We start from the raw sequence: 21,461 nt of genomic DNA on the forward strand, positions 1-21,461 counted from the left end.
CGACTCACGGCAAAGATAGAGCAAGCTCTTAGCATCTGATCCAAAATTAACCAGCTTACCAGCCTGGAATTTGGGGGGGGGGGCAACGTAGGTGACAGGGAGGGCAGATCCCCCTAGTAATAATAATAAATTACTTAAAATAATTTAAGTAATGATGATTAATTAATTACTTAAATGATTAATTTATTGGATCTGCATCTCTTATTTTCATCCATTTTTATGCATATAGGATTCAAATATTTAATATATTCACCAAATTTTATATAAGTATTAATTTTTTGATTTTAAATGTGCAACATAAAAAATATTTATGATCCCATAATAGAATTTAAAAACTAGGTAATATGACTTACCAAGTCCTCCAGTTTCAATCTCTTCTATTTTACTAGGAGTCTGAAATTGCCCTTCCACAGCCCAAACTCTCATTTCGTATAAAGAACCCAGATTAAGTCCTTTAACAGATATAGTATCCTGATTTTTTTCTGTTGGTGTACTTTCCCACTGATCTTCACCTATATGAAATGTTTTAAGTAAATTGGAAAAACAGTTTGATATAAGTGATTATGATTATCTTAGTTGTACTGAAAAGTTCAAACTTAAAAAGTTTTAAATTTCAAAACTACAATGCTAAACTTAACAGCTGTATTTTTTACTAGTATATTCGAAATCTGTGTGCAGTGCCAGATTTACGTATAAGCTAAAAAAGCTACAGCTTAGGGCCTCGCAATCTTCCGGAGCCTTGAATAAAAAAACAAAAAGACCAGCTGATGTAATTTAAAACAGTAGGAGGCCTCTGGGTTTTGTATAGCTTAGGGCCTCAGCAAGTGTAAATCCGGCCCTGTCTGTGTGGTAGGATATATGTAGAAATTTTAATTCATATATATCTTTGATTAGTAACTTTGCAACTTTTTCGTCAAAAAAAAAAAAAAAGAAAAAAAAAAGAGCATGACATAAACTAAGATTCCAACTGCTCATCAGAATTACTTTTTATTATTATTATTCAGGCCTTCATGGAGTCAAGAAACTCATCGTGGGAGGTTCTTCTTAGGAAACACAAGGTCTATCATATTCGGTCTACTCATTGACCAGAAATCATTTGAAACACTAACCCATTCAAGAGTTATTTAAATGGAGATTCATTTGTTTGAAGATCAAATAATTTGAGAGATTATTTCCCTATATATATCATTGACCGTTCCTCCTCTCACCACTCTCTCAGGCAATGCATTCCATGGTTCAACCACCCTCCATGCAAAGAAACCACTCCTCACAGCTTCCTTTCGTAACTTCCAGGGATGGCCCCTTGTCATTGCTCCTTCCCACTGTTCCACCAAGCGAAAGAACTCCCCAATGCCCACTCTGTAATTGCTTCTCAACAGTTTAAAAGTCTCAATCATATCACCCTCCTTCTTCTATCCACCAAACTCTGCACTCCACATTCCCTCAGCCAATCCACATAACTGATATAAGTAATAATAGTAGTATAAAATCTGATGTCAGGAAATAAAACTGAAATAGCACTGACATCAGAACACAAAAGGAACCTTCAAGAGCAAAATGCTCCTGATGGTCTCATACAATTAACAGTAAATATACATAATAAAGTCGCAACAAAAAATTTTCACAGAGGGTTCTGCTTGCATCTAAGCTAAACATTTCCAATAAAACTAACGTACCTGAGCAAAGTACAAAGAATATCGGTTGCGTCTCTTTATCATATCTATATCTTTTCTAAGATAGAAACTCCAAACTTAAGTGCAGTATTCTAAGTGATGTCTGACCATTGTTTTGTATAGGGAAATAATCTCTCAAATTATTTGATCTTCAAACAAATGAATCTCCATTTAATTAACTCTTGAATGGGTTAGTGTTTCAAATGATTTCTGGTACAGTACAATGTCAGTGTACCTTTAGTTGACCAACCCCTCAATTAACTGACAGGCAAATAATAACTTTTCAGCTTGGTTTGATAATTAAGGGATTACTAACAAAGTTCCTGCAAATTAATCAAAGAATCCCATATGCAGTCCTGGCTAACTCTAGAAAATTTCATACTAAACTATAATTCTTAAGTCCTTTTCATCTTCCACTGTTCAGTTCATCGTCAGGTTTAATGAAATGAAAGCAGCATAATGAAATAATTAAGCACAACTTTAATAGTTCCATTATTTTGTTTTGGTCACAGAAACATCACCTGGGATATAATAAAGATTGTATCAACATACAGACAAAAACACACAAACAATAAGTGGAAGATGTTTGCCTAGAAGCTAAAATCCTAAGAAGTGCAATATCCATGATTGATGGTAGCTAGAGAAGGTCTAAAAATAACTGTTTCTCAAATGGTGGAAAGTTCCACAGAACCATATTTATTCAGATTTTTTTTCTTCTTTTTAAATTACTACTGAATCAAAAAACAAACAAACAAAAAAATCTTTCAAGTTTGTTTTTGCTGTAGTGAAGCATGGTAATTTTTCCCATCTGAGTTTGTACAAGGTGCCCAAGGCTTAGTCAGCTAGACCTGATTAATTGTATTTGTGGTGATGGTATGGTATGGTATGTAATTTCTCGTATTCCACAAAGTAGATGTTGGCAGTTCTCCCAGTTTGACCACAATATGACAAGTTGCAAGAACAAGAAACCTTGTATTACAACTGGAATAGAAAGAGGAGGAAGATGAACCATAAGAGAGTGGATAAGGGCAGTCAGCTTCATATGAGGTTTTGCTATACCCTTTGGTATTAATTTGGTCTAGCTACTCATTGATGAAACCTCAAAAAAGGCTGAAACCGGTCTGGGTAGTTACCTCCCGCCATAATATAATAACAGCATACATTTCCTAGGAAATGTGTTTTTACATTATGGAAAATACCAAGAATAGCGATCAGAACTTAACCACCTTTGCTGTGAGTTGCCTGGTATTGTACTACGTACCAAGACTACTTGCATTAGCTGACGCTAGTAATCGCCGATACTTTTATATAGTTTACTATATTCGGCATGAAACTCTCTGATTCCAATCTTTGAGTTTCATATTCGGTTTTAAAACAATGTGGGATTTAATATCCTCTTAATTTAAATGATGTTTATATCGCCGAAATGAAGCCTATTGGCTCTTTATATTATTATTATTATTATTAAACAAGACCTCATGGAGTCAAAGACTCATCTGGGAGGTCCTTTTATCTCTCACACATCTCATCATACTGCGTCTTAAACACATTCAAACTCCTTGCAGACACCACACTCTCAGGAAAGGCATTCCAATCACTCACAACTCTGCATGAAAAAAACCTGCCTCTCACTCCCCTACTCACACCCTCTTTATACAGTTTCCAGGGATGACCTCTGGTTCTCCGCTGATCTCCCACTATTCTCTGTAGAACATTCTCCACCATTGATCCTATAACAACCCCTTACCAACTTGTAGGTCTCTATCATATCTCCCCTCTTCCTTCTCTCCACTAGACTCTGCAAATTACATCTTTTCAATCTTTCCTCATACTCGACATTCCAGAGGTCAGAAACTACCTTAGTCAGTCGCCTTTCGACCCTTTCCAACATCTCTTCATCCTTCTGAAAACCAGGTGACCAAATCTGGGCACAATAGTCCATGTGTGGCCTAATCAAAGCCTTATACAATGGAACAAGAATCTCTCTACTTCTACACGTCAGTGTCCTCCGCATCATTCCCAGAAGTCTTTGTGTTGTCTTCACAATTTTGGCGATGTGCCCTCTAAATTTTAGATCCTTATCCACTATCACCCCCAGATCTCTTATTTCGTCTACTTCCAACAATATATTCTCACTAAGCATAAATTCTGCATCCCATCTTTGTTTTCCAAATTTTAAAACCTTACATTTTGCAACATTGAACTCGCATCCCCATTTGCTTGCCAAATCACTCAATTTATTCAAGTCTTCTTGCAAGGCCACAACATCTTCACTACTCTTTATGGTTCGTCCCAACTTTGCATCATCTGCAAACAACTGAATATCTCCATCCAAATCTTCCCCAATATCATTAATATACAAGTTAAATAGTAATGGCCCTAAAACAGATCCCTGAGGCACTCCACTAGTGACTTTCCTTTTCCTGGATATTGCACCCCCATACACAACTTGTTGATACCTATCAGATAGCCAGTCTCCAATCCAATGCACTAATCTAATATCCAACCCCATCTTCTCTAGTTTGACTGTCAACTTATCATGAGGGGTACTCTATCAAAAGCTTTTGCGAAATCCAAGTATATTACTGTGTATCCTTCTCCTCTGTCCAAGGAAGCAGTCACTTTATTGTAATAAGTAAGTAGATTACTAAAACACGACCTCCCTTTAGCAAATCCATGCTGTCTATCAAAGATTATACCATTGTTGTCAACCCAACTCTGGATCCTAGTTCTCACAAGCTTCTCCAACAACTTAACCACAACACCTGATACACAGATAGGCCTATAGTTTGATGCTTGAGTTCGATCACCTCCTTTATGAAGTGGCACAATCTTGCCCTCCTTCCACTCTTTAGGGACTTGACTGAGTGCAAGAATCGTATTAAAAAAATATGTCAAGGCAGGTGTCAACTCTCTGGCACATTCCTTTAGAATACGCGGTGATATATTATCAAGTCCCACAGCCTTATTTACATCTAGTTTACTCAACTCCCCAAACACCTCTTGCTCACTTACAGTCAGTCTCTCCCCCCCATCATCAACTGCTCTTAATCTCTCCATGAAGTCACATTCACAAGATTGAAAGATCTTTATGAACTGCTCATTAAGTATCTCCACCACACATTCTGCAACAGCTGTCTTTATACCATTTCCTCCAATCAATGTCATCCTTCCATAATCATTCTTTTTTTTGCTGGCTACATATCGAAAGAACTCCCTAGGATTCTTTTTAGCTTCATTAGCTAACTGCTGTTCATAACTCTCTTTAGCTACTCTCACCAACCAAGTCACCCTCCTTGCCTGGTCTTTGTAGACCTCATGAAATTGGTTACTTTCACTTCTCTTATGTTGCCTCCACAATGCCCTTTTTCTCTGTATCACATGCTTAATCTCTTTATTCATCCATCTCACACCTGCCTTATTTAACCTTCTCACCCATGGTATACATTTAGACATTGCATCTACTAAATATTTTTTGAAAATCCCCCAAGCTGCATTGATCTCTTTTCCAGCTAACTCCTCATTCCATGCTACACCTGCAAGCTATCTCCTGAGCTGTTCATAATCACCCCACTTGTAGTTCCACATATACCCTTTTTTCACAGGGGTCCTTGCATTGCTGGCAACCACCCAAGTAATCACCTCATGGTCACTTTCACCAATTGGTGGATGATTTGATACCTCATTGATAATTACATCCTCCAATGAGATGACCAAATCCAAGACCCTTAATCCTCTTGTGCCCTCTGTTACATACTGACTGAGGTAGTTATCCCTCAAAAACTCAAGAAACTCATTTTCTTTACTTCCAATTGCTATCTCTTCATTCCAGTCTATATTGCCATAATGATCACCCTTTTCTTATTTGCTTGGCTTATTTGACTATACATTTCACTATCACCACCATCCACATTACCAGGTCTATAACAACATCCCATCCAAGTTACCCTTGGATTTTTGCTATGTAGGTGAAGAACATTCCTGAGACCAAATAAGATATCATATTTAAGTCAACATAAAGCAATAGTCTTTGATCTTCGTTATTACCATCCCTACCCATTTAGTGTTATTTGCATTATGACATCAAACTTTTAATTTCATTATCAATACTAACTGATAATGATTGACCTAGTACCGATCCTTGTGGACCCCCCCAATCCAGGTGCTTTGTCTAATTTTGTTGACTAGCATTCTCTCACTACACTCTTATAATTTTCCTAGAAAAAAATAAATCCATTACCCTTAATTTTCTTTCTCTTGTAGCTTTATAACACATACTCCAAGGAATAATATTGTCACTACCTGCGATAACTCAGTAATATCCCTTGCAGTAGCCATCACCTGATGGCTACTATAGGAGATATTATTGAGATCTATTATGTGAAAGGTGATCAGAGACATCTTTCACATAATTACTTCTCTTTATTACATAACAAAAAGGAATTCTTTAGATATTAGTTAGTACTATGCATACTATGCTTCCTTTCTCATCATGTGACATTATAGGTCCGTTATGCTAATTTCTAAATCACAAAGTTCTTCCCATTTGTTACATTTCCTGATCTCTCACCTGCAACATTTCTAACTGCCGAGATGCGTACATGATGCAAGTACCACATCCTACAAAATCCCATAGTGTGTAGCTGTGTAAAATGTAGTCCTTAAATGGGGGAAGACTTGGTAATAAGCTAGTGGCAAACTGAGTTGTGGCTGTAGTCATTATTTAAACACTGCAACTAAATACTAAAAACTTAAATACTATAAACTATACTGAAATATTACGTTTAACCAACTGCAAACTACCCACAGATTATACATTGTAATTAGCTTAGATTCCCCATAATTTAAAGTAAGAACTCTAATAAATAATAATAATAAAATACTAATAATAACAACAATGACAAAAACTAATAATAGCTTACCCCCCCCCTCCCCCAAGCTGCAGTTGGGCTGATTTTACACATCTAATCTCATTTCATTCAACAACACTTTTTCCAAACTCTGAACACCAGATCCGTTTAAATGCCAAGTTATCTACCTTGTATAAGTCATTTTGTCCATCAAATTCACTCCACACATCCACAAACTCCACATGGCTCCTAATCCATAACCTATGCATTGATTCATATACCATCATGGCCTTCTTTCTCAACTCAACTCTATCATACCATGGCAACAGACCGACTATCTTTACTCTCTCTCAGTGTTTTCTTTTCTTACATTGAGTAACTCTTTCATGTCCTCCCTCATACCCTACTTGTCTCCTTTCAAATCTTTTGTTCAGCCAAAAATATTTCGTCACACTCTCATCAAGCACACCTCTTATAATACAATTCTAATTTTTCTTCCTCTATTAGTCCAACATTCCTTTATCTTTTCTTGTACCTCTTTTTTCTGTTCTCAGTTGAACCACTCACCAGATATTTCTGCATTCATTCTAGCTCAAGCTTTGTCCTATGTAATATATATATTTTCCATTTATTTATTTATTTATTTTTTATGTTGGGCCCATATACAGGAGGTTGGCTGGTCAACCTATAGTACGTTAGTACCGTATATGGGTGATGGGTTGTGAAAGGAGAAACTTGTTTACATTTGATTTGAATGCCTGTATATTGTATTCCTTTGGAAATACATCAGGGGGAAGACTGTTCCACAGCACTGCAGTAGCAGGGATGAATGAGGAGGAGAAGAAACTTGTTCTGTGGATTTCTAGGTGTACTGTAAAAGGATGTTGGGCAGCAGCTGTATGTGTTCCAATGGGCTTGGTACAGGGTGGAGGAATTATTGATGCTGTTTCAGATGAACCTTTCCCGTGAAAGTATTTATAGAATATACAGATTGCAGAGACTAAGTATCTATGAGAAAGTGGGGGGAGTGAGTTGGTGAGGGATGGGTCATTTATTAGTCTAATTGCTTTCCTCTGTATTGAGTCAAGCATTTTGAGGAAGCTTTTTGGAGCCCCACTCCAGATGTGAGAGCAGTATTCGAGCAGTATTCATATAGTATTTCAACCATCAACATCAGAACATTGTACAAACCTGGCAAAGTAAAACTGATAGAGATAGAACTTGAACTGTTCAAATGGGAAATAGTAGGAGTTGCAGAGACCCACTGGACAGGCGAGGGAAAAATTGATATAAAAAACGCAAGCATATTTTACTCAGGAAGGAAAGATAACCATCACAGAGAAGGTGTAGCACTAATAATTAAAAAATGTCTCTCTCCTAAACTCAATAGTTGATGTAAGCCCAATTTCCTCTAGAATCATCTCAGTAAGATTCAAAGCAAAAGAAAAAGGAATATATATAAAAATAATAGAAGTTTATGCCCCAGACCAATCACATGAAGAGGAGGAATATAACCAATTTCTTGAACAACTGCAAGAAGAAATCAGGCGAACAAGTACAAGAGATATCCTGATTATTATGGGAGATTTTAATGCAAAGATCGGTCAGTACCCTGAAGATAAAACAGAAGTAATGGGAAAATTTGGTCATTGAGAGATGAATGAGAGAGGACTTGATTAATTTTTGAAAATAAATCAACTGTTAATCACAAATACGTTACTACCACAGGCCACAACACAAATACACCTAGACATCACCAAACAATGAAATCAAAAACTGTATAGACTACTTATATATAAAGAGCCAACAGGCTTCATTTTGGCGATATAAACATTAATTAAATTAAGGGGATATTAGATCCCACATCGTTTTAAAACCGAATAAGAAACTTAAAGATTGGAATCAGAGAGTTTCATGCCGAATATAGTATAAAAAACTATAAAAGTATCCTAGGAAATATATGCTGTTATGGTGGGAGGTCACTACCCAGACCAGTTTCAGCCTTTTTTGAGGCTTCATCAGTGAGTAGCTAGACTTTCTCCACCTTTGCAACGAGTTGCCTGTGTTTGTACTACGTTCTAGGACTACTTGCATTTAGCTCACACTAGTATTCGCCAATACTTTTATAGTTTTTTATACTATATTCGGCATGAAACTAAAGAGTAGTTTCCTTAGATCCCACTCCACCATATACTACTCTCTGGTGTCTATCTATCAGCCACTCCCTATCCTGTACTAGCTTCATATCTATTCCTATTTGCTCCAACTTTTGTAATAGTTTTCCATGTGGTACTCTGTCAAATGTTTTTGCCAAGTCCAGAAATATCATGGTGTAGCCATTTCTTTTATCCAATTTTGCTGTTACTTTATTACAAAATGTTAATAAATTACTAAGAGAGGACCTAGCCTTTACAAAGCTGTGCTGCCTACTACAGAGTATCACATTCCTATCCACCTACTGTTGGATTTTACCTTTAACCCACTTTTCCAATTCTTTAAAAAAAATACTCCTGATACATTAATCAGTTGATAGTTTGCTACCTCTGTTTTGGAGCCACCTTTATGCAATGAAACTATCTTCAAGACAAGGCAATTGATATGAAGTCATTAGAAAATAGAAAAAGATTAGTCATAGAAAACTAATAGCTATATTAAAAGATGTGTATAAGAATGCAGTTGCAGTAGTTATAATTGGTGAATGATTTGGGGAAATGGTTTAGAACAAGCAGAGGTACTAGATGGGGGGGGGGACCCAATATCACCAAGCATTTTCATCGCACATTTAGAAAGAGCAATGGATAAAATGAAGGAAGATGCAAAAGGAATATCAGTATATGGGATGACAATTAACAATCTGAGATTTTCAGATGACATTGTTATAAATGAAGATGAAAGAGAACTGCAAAAAAACATTGAAACTGTTAAATGAGGAAGGAAAGAGATTTGGACTTGTTATGAACTTGCAAAAAACAAAGACAATAGTATTTGGTGAGAAGAACATGAAACAAAGGATATGAGTGGATGGAAATAATATAGAAAATGTAGAACAATTCACACATTTGGGAAGTAAAATGACATATGATTTGGACTTAAAAAAAAAAAATAAAGATCAGGATTGCAAAGGGTAGAACAAATCTGAAGGCCATAGATAACATATAGAAAAGTAAAGTGATCAGTCTGCAACAAAACTAAGAGTGCTGGAAACATGCATCTTTAGTGGTGTACTGTACGGATCTGAAACGTGGGTGATAAGGAATCAAGAAAAAGAATTTTGGCATTTGAAAGAACATGTTACAGGAAGATTCTAAGAATAGGATGGGTACAGAAAATTACAAATGAAGAGCTCTATCGAAAGATACAACCAAAGAAGAATCTAATGCTGAAGCTTATAAAACGGATGCTGCAATTATTTGGACACATTTGCAGAATGAGTAAGGACCGTAAGATAAAGACATGTTTAGTATTATGGATGGTGTAAACAGAAGAGGTAGACCATAAAGAGAATGGATAGATGACAAAGGACTGGTGTGGAATAGGTGTACAGCAAATGTGATACTGTGCACTGGACTAAGAGCATTATTTCAACCTAGGTAACACTTCTGGGTCTACTGTGCACTGGACAAAGAGCATTATTTCAACCTAGGTAACACTTCTGGGTCTGGCTCCCACTGATGAGACCTTAATAAAGGGTGGAACTAGTCTGACCAACAGGCAGTGAGCCCATGGTTCGTGATGATGATGATATCCAAATGGAAAAACTTTCAACATCTATCTCTAATACAGAGTATTTTAGTAATAAGGTGTGACACCTTTTGGCTACTTATATATATGGAAATATGGCTTCTGCATTATTTCAACCTAGGTATCACTTCTGGGTCTGGCTCCCACTGATGAAACTTCAATAAAAGTTGGAACTAGTCTAGGTAGTGGCCCTTCCCATAATGCATATCATTATACTTGTTCGTAAGGATATGTGCATTGCATTATGGGATACTAAGGCAACTGATGTGAAGTCATTAGCCTCTATATACAAGTAGCCCAGTTGTGAAGTGACTTAACATGCAAACATTGTTTGCTTATATTGGATAAAGGATGAAACCAAGAATATAATTTCTTGGTATCTTTAACTTATAGTATAACCAAGTGGAAAAACATTCAACATAATTCCCAACTGATTTATCCTGTGACCTTGGGTATGCAGTCTAATACTGTTTCTCTTAAACAACCACTTCCCATGCACTACTGATATTTTTTCTTTGTAGCTTCTCAAGCAATGGCACTGCTCCGTGATGCTGCCTAAGTCTGTCACATAATTACCAGCTTTATAGTTCAACATAAACCCTTTCTTGAGAAAATTCCACATGATTGGCAACTTTCATAACAGGCAGCATGGTAACTCTCCTCAATTGGAGGCAGTGTCTACCTTGGTTATGGATATATCTTCTGATGCTATTATCAGATCGAACACTCTCAAACCCCTTGTCCCCTCTATAACACATGTTTTTTTCATGTAATTATTCCTTAGCAACTGTATAAATTCCATATCCATCAATTCTTGTCAAGTTCTCTTTCTTCCAATCTATGTCTCCATAGATAAATTCCATATCCATCAATTCTTGTCAAGCTCTCCTTCTTTCTTCCAATCTATGTCTCCATAGATAAAGTCTCCAATAATAATAGTTTGAATATTACAACATTTAATATTAATGGTAAATATTTTATTTAAGATTTTATAACATAATTAATTCAATTTAGACATTCGAAAAACTGTTCTCAGAAAAAAAAATAAAATACAGGATAAGAAATGAAGTGAGAAATTTATTAATTTTCTAAACAACCACAAACACAGAACATATGGAGAGCAATGATGAAGATATCTGGTAACTACATGCAGAAGTAGGTGGTATGAGTAAATTCATATTATATTAAATGGAAGAGTCTATTAGTGGATCTCAATGCCTTGCTCTACTTGTAAGTATTATACCATACAATACTACTTAAAAATAAGTGTGAGTTGGTTTCCTATAAACTGAAAAGATGGAATTTTAAATTTTCTACAGAGACAAACACAAAACATATGAGAACAATGATGCAAATATCTGGTGATACCTGCAGTACTAAGTGGTATGAGTGGATTCATATTATGTTAAACGGAAGAGTTTATTAATGGACTATACAAAATACAATACTATTTACAAAACTTCATGCCTTACTGCTAGAAACATACAATAGTAGTTACCTTTATTTTTGTATTGCACATAAAAATGACTACCAGGACGACCACCATCTACAGCTGGGACCCAAGTCACCCTCACACCTGCTTTTCCTTCTGCATCAGTCAGATGAGACCATACAAAGTCTGGGACATCTGGTGCTGTTCCATATAAAAAGAATTATTGTTATTATTATTACAGGATCAGACTGATTGTGGGATGCCCCATAACTAATAACACACCTATCCTACAGAATCTTGAAATAATTTATGCTTCCCACATTCACAACATCTGGCAGTGCATTCCACTCACCCTTGCTCTCTACGTAAAAACTCTACTCCTCACATCATCCTTCTTAACAACACCTTTACACAACTTTCAGGGATGACTTTTCATCAACAATATAAAAGAGTTTGATACAAGGATAAATAAAAAAAATTTAAATAATGGAAATTTTAACAGTCAAACTACTGTCAAAAATATACAGAAGGCAACTTATTCTCATAAATATATTCATTCTTGTGTAGGGCAAAAATCTACATCAGAGAATGTTTCCAATACTTTCTTTAAAGTGCATTAGTATATTTGTTTCGAGTTGCCTTGGTGTTGTACTACTAGGTGGTCACTTACGCTTAGATTCTCCGATAGTTCTTCGGCATGAAACCTTTAGATTGTAGTTTTCGATCTTAGAGTTTCGCATAGTGGCTGTAAAATAATAAGGGATTTTTATCCCCTTAATTTAATTAACTTCGCCAGAAAAAATAGCCGTTTGGATTTTCATCCTAATGTCTTGTTTTGTTGTCAATTATGTCCTAAATAGAAATACTGAGATTTCTTTTACAGTCTGATACAATGTTTATGTCAAAATAATTTCTTAATTTATAATAATCACAATTTCACTTTTATTATCGAAAACTTATAAATTATTTGATGCAGCTATTTAAGAAATAAATAAATATTTGATTAAAAAAAATAGGTTCATGTGTGTCCATCTTTTTTTTTTTGGGGGGGGGACCCACCTATTCATCCTGCTGATGTTTGAAATAATTTATTTTCAAAATCATTCACAAGATAATTGTTATAAACATAAATCACTTGGGGAGCATACTCGTACATTTTAGTGTAAAACAGTAGTAAAAGTATAGCTACCTCACAACCTATTTAAACTAACAGTAAATGTCTTTTCCAAATATGCGACGATTTCTTCTTTGCATTAAAAGAAAATGTCCTTTTTCTTTTTCACTGATTAGAGATTTCAGAATGAAGTGTGATATATAAGGAGTCATCCCTGGAAGTTGAATAAAGGTGTGGTCAGTAGGGGTGTGTGAGGACAAGATTTTTTGCTTGGAGAGTGGTGAACAAGTGGAATGGGTTGCCAGAGTTAGTTGTGAGTGGTTTGCCATCTAATGGGTTCAAGGAGAGGTATAATAGATTGTGTGGATAGTCTGGGTCTCCTGCGATGATTCTTTGGACTCCATAGAGATGCCTATATAATAATATAATAATAATAATTTACTTTCTTTGTGTGTTTTTTTTTAAAAAAAAGTGCATGTGATTATTTTCTTGCTATTTTTGTCAAGTGAGCATTGGAAATAATGAGAATGACTAACTGTAGCAGATTTGTAGCAGATATATATATATATATATATATATATATATATATCATCATCCATTGTCGATCCACTGCCGGATGAAGGCCTTTCCAAGATTACTCCAAAAGTGTCTGTCCATGGCTCTCCTTTCCCACGTCACTCCTGCAAATCTGATGATATCATCAATCCTCCGTGATTTAGGTCGGCATCGTGGTTATTTTTCTTCTCGTGGAATCCAATCTAGTACTTCTTATATCCATATTTGATCTTCTCTTTGAGCAATATGCCCAATCCATTGCCACTTCAGGTTTAACTCTTACAATCATGTCAGAGACTTTGGTTTGATTTCTTATTCATGTATTCCTTTTGTGATCCAGTCTTGTGATATCAAGCATACTTCTTTCTATGCTGAATTGTCGGCCTGGTTGGCAGAGCGGTTAGTGTATCTGCTCTCCAGCCAAAAAAAAAGCTGCAGGTTCAAATCCCACCATGGGCATGGATGTTTGTGATTGTCTGTGAAAATACTAGTGGTGGTGGTGTAGGTGATAATCGTAGTTGCAGTTCATTGTAGTTGGTGGAGACAGAGACCTGTAGAGTAAGTGCCCTCCCTCGATGAGTCTTTGGACTCCGGAGGTATTATGTAAGAATAAATTGTGTTTTTCTTAATTTTTGAATTTCCTTTGCATTTAGTGTCCATATTTCACAGCCATATGTCAATATAGAAAGAATACATTGGTTAAAAACTTTTCTTTTCAGGCATAATGGTAGTTGGCTTTTGAATGATGAATGTAAGTTTCCAAATGCTTTCCACCCAAGCACCATGCATCTTTTAATTTCATCCATGATATTTGGTTCCATTGATATCTGTTGTCCTAAGTATATGTAATGATCTACTTGTTTAATTTCATCATTACTGATTTTTATTATTTCTCACTGGACATATTGAACATAACTTGGGTCTTCTTTAGTCCAGCTGTTCTGCTAGAAATTTGGAGTTCTTGGATACGAATCTGTAATTCATGTGCAGTTCAAGTAAAGATAACTATGTCATCTGCAAAGTGTAAAGGACTTAAATATTTTCCATTTATCATCAGACCTTTCCTTTCCCAATCAAGAAGTTTGAATACTTCTTCTAGGCATGCTGTGAATAAAATCGGAGACTGCATCGATGCACTAGGACCCCTAGAGCCAGCACTGAATATATAGAGGCTAATGACTTCACATCCTTAGTATCCCATAATGCAAAACACATATCCTTACAGACATGTATAATGCTATGCATTATGGGAAAGGTATGTGCATTGCATTATGGGATACTAAGGATGTAAAGTCATTAGTCTCTATATATTCAGCGCTGGCTCTAGGGGTCCTGGTGCCCTGATGCAATCTTAAGTTGACCATTACTTTTTTTTTTGATGTACTTAAAATTTAAAGGTTAAAAAAAATCAAAACACATATTTTTATGTAAAATTGTGTACTTGGAAAAATACATATATTAACCTCCCTGTTGTAAGAACATGGATAAGAAGTGCAATTATGCATCAGTACATAAATTAAAGATGCAGAAATTATATACTTGGTTTAATCCTTTATCCAAGCATAAGCAAACAAAGTTTGCACCTGAATTATTTTCAGGCCTGGGACACGTATTTAGAAGCTAATGACTTTACATCGCTTTACCTTAGTATCCCATAATGCAAAGCACACATCCTTGCAGATATATGTTATATATGTCATAATATGCATTATGAAAAGGGCCACTACCCAAATCGGTTCTGGCCTTTATTGAGGTGAAAAAGTAAAGGGTTGCTCATCATATGCCTAGAGTAGTTAGTATAGGGGTGGAAGATAGCCAGATAATATTAGAAGAAAGAAAAGACAGATATCATGAGAGAAAGAGAAAAGGCCTCAACTCATTTATATCATCATATAGCCAAAGACTATAAATTTTCCTTTTTCACCAATCTCATATAGATGAACACCCAAAAGACCAACACAAACTATAGCAGAAAGATGACTGATACCCAAGTGGGGCAGTTAACCCCATCTGGGTTAGCTGCCTTGAATTTGCCTTCTCTACCTGGGATTGCTCTCAGTCATCCCTGCAATTGACTATAAGACCACATTGAACTAAGAGAATGGAACTATTTTAAAAACCTCTCATAGCAAGAATAGACAGAATTTTATCTCCTCCTGGTGAATATTGCATAATGTGGGTGGTTGAAACCATCTAGTCATAAATTTGATATCTGCTAGAATGCTTCTTTCTAAATGCAAACGTCTGACTGAACAAGAAAATTTCCATAATACAATACACTATTATAAAGTATTTGTATGTCATATTGCTGGTTTTCAAATCCATGTTTCCTTCTAACCTTCAATAAATGGTATTTTAATTCACTAATTATAAAAATCCAAATTCTCTTCCCATTGCACAGGTTGTGGGTATTGCAAAAAAATAACTTGTTCTGTTGTAAGCAATGGAATTCCCAACACATTAAATAATCTGTTCCAAATACACAGGGCAAGAGGACAGCTGTAGAATCATGTTTTACTGTTTCCAATCAGTAACAGATGTTACAGATTGGATCTCCGATATTAAAGTACCTCCATTTGAACTGCGCCACAAAAGAGATTAAAGATCTCTTTATACCAAATTTTACTTTTTTTAATGGAAAGTATGTCAATTCCAGAATGTTTTAGGTCTTAGAGTTAAGCACAGATTGTTGTAGTATTCAGAAACGATCTTGGATTTTGGACTATTATAATCATTAACTCCAAACAGGGGAAGATTTAAAACCCAGGTAGTACAGGAGAAGTTCTGTACATGTGTGATTAGTCTGCAATATTTTGTGGATTTTTGAAGCTGCATTGCTTAAATAGCAATGCAGGTTTCAAGACTCAATTTCAAGTCCAAATCCTCCATGCTTTTTTGATAGTTGAAGAAATTCCTTTTCAACTTCTTGGTATCAGCTGGACCAAAAAAATTGCAGAGGTTTATTATATAATTCCTTTTCTTCATCTTCTGTGATGTCTGTAATATTTATTATGTACAACTGAGCAGGAAAGATTATGGTTTTGAGTACTATGGCTTTAGGAGAAAAGGAGAGTAGCCTTATTTTTCAGTCTTTTAACATTTCAAAGTTCTTGTCTATAAGTTCTTGGACTGGTAATATTTGGGTAAGTGGAGAAGGGAATTCCAAGTATAATGAGGAGTTACTCCAAAAACTTTTAATTTTGTCTAGTCTGTTAATTCTTAGTCCACTGCTCTTTGCATTTGTTCTTGAACCTTTCTTACAGGAAGTTATTCCTCGCACACATGCTGTGCAAGGAATAACAGTTCTTTCAACTATAAAGGAAAACAAGGAATTAGCATATGCTGATGATGTAGTGGGAACTTTGAAGGATAATGATTCCATATATTTTTTGGTATTTTGAAAAAATTCAGCAAAAGCAGTGAATTAACTATTAATGCAGACAAGACAAAATTAAAAGTTTTGCCTTGACCCAGGAAGACAAAAAAGACCCAGGAACCCATTAACTAAGAGGAGGATAGTTGAATAGGCATAGGCTCCTTTGATAATGGATAGCAGCTTTCTATTTACACTAGTTTGCTGGAGGATGTGGATCAGAAAGGGATGCCAGATATCTTATACTTGAGTAAGGTCTACTGATAGCACTGCCATTGACTGCTTTTTTGTGTTAACTAAGGGGATTAGATCACATAGCAGAAATAGGTTAAATTCTACTGCTTGACCTGGTATACTCCATACTAGAATGGGAAGAATAAAATCCCAGGCCTCATGGTAAAGTTTTATCCCTAGACCAACAAGTCCTGGGGATTTTCTTGACTGGTTCTTTATAGGCTGTGCTAACCTCAGATGCTGTAATGGGTCTGCAAAGCTCATCTTGGATATAAACAGGAAAGGCATTAATGTTCCACGAGTTATAATTTCCAACAGTACTATTGTCAAACAGATTTTTGTAGTGTTTTTGAAAGGAGTCAAGGATGTGAGTTGAGGACATGTCTTCACCATCAACATAGATTTGAGTGATAGTCCTTTCTTCATAAAATTTAGTGAAGTGTCTATTGAAGAATGCAGATGAACAGCTATCTGCTAAGTGCTGCCATATTCTTATCTTAAAATTTCTTTCTTCTACTTGTTTCTGCCTTTTCACTTCTATGTTAATGTTTCTAATAATATTGCTACATTCTGTACCATTGTACTGGTTTGCTACGAACCAGCTTCTCTCTTAATACAGGTCTTTCAACTTTTTGTTTTTGAGGAAAGCCTGTTCCTTTCCCCATTCAATCATATTCTGTTTTACTGCTTGTTTGAATATTAACCACATATCCCAGGTCCAGGTAACATCATTCCAATCTGAACAGAGGGTCTGGAATTTGGTTGAAAAGATCAATGGAAAATTTGGTGGAAGTCTCCATGGACCAGGACTGACCTCTACTTCTGAGCCTGAAGAGTTTTCATTTGATGATCCACAGCCTTCTTCATCTTTACATTTTTTATTACTTCTTTTTCTTTTAGATGTAATTCTTTTATTAATTTTTTTTGTTTAGTCTCGATTTTTTTTTATTAATTTAACTTTTCTTTTTGATGATCTTGTCTGCATATTAAGTTCTTTCAGTTGTCTTACTTGCTTTTCTGTTTCTTCTCCAGTTTCTCCATATAGAACAGTTTCATGCTTTTGCATTTCATTTTGTACCTGTTCAGTTGTTATACTAGGTTCATTATTGGTAATTTCAACTGATGTTCCATCAGTATTTGAGTGGGAAAGTCGCTTCTGCAGATCTGGAATACTGGGCTAATTTCTAGCTGATTTGGTTGTGCACTTTTTGTGATTTTACCAAGTGTAGTTTGTTTAAAAGCGCTGTCTTTACTAATAAGTAAAGACGCCGCTTTTAAGACTGAATTGGAAGATCCTGTAACTCTTCATTATGCCTCTCTTATATATATATATACAGTGTTCTAATTGGCTCTACCGGTGCTCCCACTTGTTCAGCAAAAGTTCTAAAAGGACAGGTGTTAATGCACTGTTCAGAACTTTCGCATTTCTGATGATCTTGAAAAGGCACCAATTAGCAATATGTCCAATATCCATGAAGTTGAAACATTTAGATTTGGGGCAGTTACCACCCAAGTGATCGCTTGAACCACAACGCAGACATTGCCATTGTACTCCGGGATAGTTTACCATAAATCGGGTCATACCAATGTTGACAAAATTTGGTACGGGCATCTTCATTTCCATTGTGAAAGTGACATCACCAGAAAACCAATTTGGGTCTTTACCTGATAAACCCTTGTGCATATTACTAATCTTACCTCATTTCGAAAATATCTGTATAAGAATTTCATTACAGTTCTCTATATATTCCATCAGAAATCTTTTGATTTTTACTATTTTTATCTGGCTCCTGACCATTACAGGAATAACTGCTGCCTTCAAAAATAAAACCCTGTAATAGTTTGTTCTTTCCTTCCACATCTTTAACTACAATTAAATATTTCCCTCCACCATAAGGGGTGAAAGAATAAATCTTATTTGCACCGACTATCTCTTTCAAAACATTTAGTTACCCGATTCACTTTTTCACATCCGGGAATTTCAATTCCTAGAATTTGCACCCTTGGAGGAATTGATACCATTATCTCAGGTGGAGAAAAGACTATAACCTCTGTGTTTGATTGTAAGAGAAAATAAAAACCTTTCATAAGACTGAGAATTAAATAATCCTGGATACAGAAATAATTCTACACCAACAGCAAATGCTTTATTTGAGCTACTATAAAATGGTTGCCGTGATACCACCAGAAGTAATCCCGTAATGCAGATATTAACTGCGCTACCAGCAATCTTAATATTTAGTTTAAAAAAACCCAGTGCTAGCAGGGGTGAAACCACCACTAGCACCAGTAAAATAAAATTATAGTGAAAAAAATGAAAGAAAACCAAAATGCTTATCTTGCCAATAGCCAAGATCTCGTCAATGGGAGCTAGACCCAGAGATGATAGTAAGGTCGAAGGCAGAAGTCATATTTTCAATATACGAGTAGACAAAAGGTGTCACACATTATTATTAAGATACTCTGGATTAGAGATAATTGTCGGAAGTTTTCACTTGTTTATACTATAAATTAAAGATACCAAGAAATTAAGCAAACAAAGTTTGTGTCTGAATTATTTTCAGGACTGGGGCAACTCGTATACAGAAGCTAATACATGTCTGTAATTGCCTTAGTATCCCATTATCATATATCCTTACAGACATGTATAATGCTATGCATTATGGGAAGGCCCAGTAAATGTCTGTAAGGATATGTGTTGCATTATGAGATACTACAGCAATTGATGTGAAGTCATTAGCCTCCATATACAAGTTGACCTGTCATAAAGTTACTTCATGTGCAAACTTTGTTTGTTTACACTTGGATAAAGGATGAAACCAAGAATATAATTTCTTGGCATCTTTAATTTGTAATATAATCAAATGGAAAAACTTTCAACATAAGCTTCCTTAGTTGGAGGAAATGTCAACTTAACCTCTAGATGTCTTTCACTGCCTGATGAAATACCACTCCACCTTATTTACTAGAGGCCTGAAGTGGTTTGCAGCCATGTTTCATTGCCAGAGTTTTCATTGCCAGTCTGTCTCACATTTAGTGTGGGTGATCATGGACATGCCAATAAAACTGTTTGGACTCAGAGACCCACCCCTGCATTCCAGGGTGCAATAGTAAAAAGTTCCATTGGCTGATCACCACATAGTACAATAGACCAAACCCTGATAGCAGCAAATCAGAGACTTAATCTGCCAGATTCTTACCATAAGTTGGCTTGGCTAAAGTGAAGTCAGAAATCATTTTAAAGAGTAGGTTTTCATTATTATTAACATCTGACCTCAATGGAGTCTCTACTGATGATGAGTCACGATGGTCTCTACTCATCATAATAGGTACACACTATCACACATAAAGCTTTCCAACCTTGCCTTAAATTCATTCAATGTGTCTATATTCAAAACACATTCAGGCAATGCATTCCACTCACCAACCACTCCATGCAAAGAACCTGCTCCTCACTCCTTTACTCTCGTCTAGTTTCTGGGGGGGGATGGGCTCTACCCAATCCTCTCCCATTCTTTGAAAAATTTCTTCCATGTTAACCTGATAACAATCCCTGACTAACTTATATGTCTCAATCATATTTCTCTCCTCCTCCTGTTCATGAAGCTTTTCAATTGACATTCTTTCAATCTGTCTTCATGCTCCACCTTCACAAGACCACTTACCACCTTGGTGAATCTTCTCTGGACCCTTTTTAAGATATCCTCCTCACTACGAAACCCGGTGACCAAATTTGAGCACAGTAATCCATATGTGGCCTGATCAAGTGCTAATACAATGGAATCATAACCTCTTTATTTCTGCATCAAGGTCCTCCATAATATTGCCATTATTCAACACGACAACTTCACAACTTGTACAATATAGTCCCCAAATTTCATGTCTTTCTCCACCACCATTCTCAGATCTCTCATCTTCTCTATCCCTTTAAAGTTTCTCCAACAGGTGTATACTTTGTATCCCATCATTGCTTACCAAATTTCAAAACCACATGCTTTGCTACATTTACTGACAGTTCTATGCTGATGCCCACTCATACAATCTATTCAAGTTGCTATGTAAGGCCACAACATTTGCTTGAATCTGCACTGCTCTCCCCAGTTTTGCATCATCTGCAAACAGTTGCATATCACCAGTTAAACCCATCTGAATATCATTAACATACAATTGAACAACAATGGCGCCCAATACAGACCCCTGTGGCATACTGCTAGTGCCTTTCCTCTTTCAGAATACTGCATGCCCATACACAACTTTCTAATACCTGTCTGACAGCCAGTCACAGATCTGACTCACTAATCTGTTATCCAAATTGCTATCCAATCTGTTATCGCATTTTGACCTTCAAAATGGAGAGCTTTTGTTGCTTCCGAATGTCTTTCATTAGGTAACTCTTTAATTGTGTCATCTTACTTGATTCATAAGATTCTTGTAAAGAGGATTTGCATGTTTCATCATTCTGTTAATTCCCATCTGTTAGTTTTTCTCT

The 21,461-nt window shown here is 35.9% G+C and overlaps 1 protein-coding gene across 4 annotated transcripts in view; it reads right to left on the minus strand.

Moving 5' to 3' along the window:
- Positions 1–21,461, minus strand: part of LOC150106214 (neuroglian-like) — an 888,579-nt gene that overhangs the window by 159,230 nt on the left and 707,888 nt on the right. For all 4 annotated transcript variants that reach the window (XR_016548353.1, XM_090393042.1, XM_090393040.1 and 1 more), the window contains 2 exons: positions 11,763–11,897; positions 354–512 (listed from right to left, as the gene is read on the minus strand). Coding sequence is in view for 3 of the 4 variants with exons in the window: in XM_090393042.1 (XP_090249168.1) it covers positions 354–512; positions 11,763–11,897 (294 nt within the window). In the remaining variant the exon portion in view is untranslated. The remainder of the gene's footprint in view (positions 1–353; positions 513–11,762; positions 11,898–21,461) is intronic.

Source organism: Typopeltis vanoorti, chromosome 5 (assembly GCF_054136105.1).
Source record: "Typopeltis vanoorti isolate ZY-2024b chromosome 5, IOZ_Tvanoo_1.0, whole genome shotgun sequence".
NCBI lineage: Eukaryota > Metazoa > Arthropoda > Arachnida > Uropygi > Thelyphonidae > Typopeltis > Typopeltis vanoorti.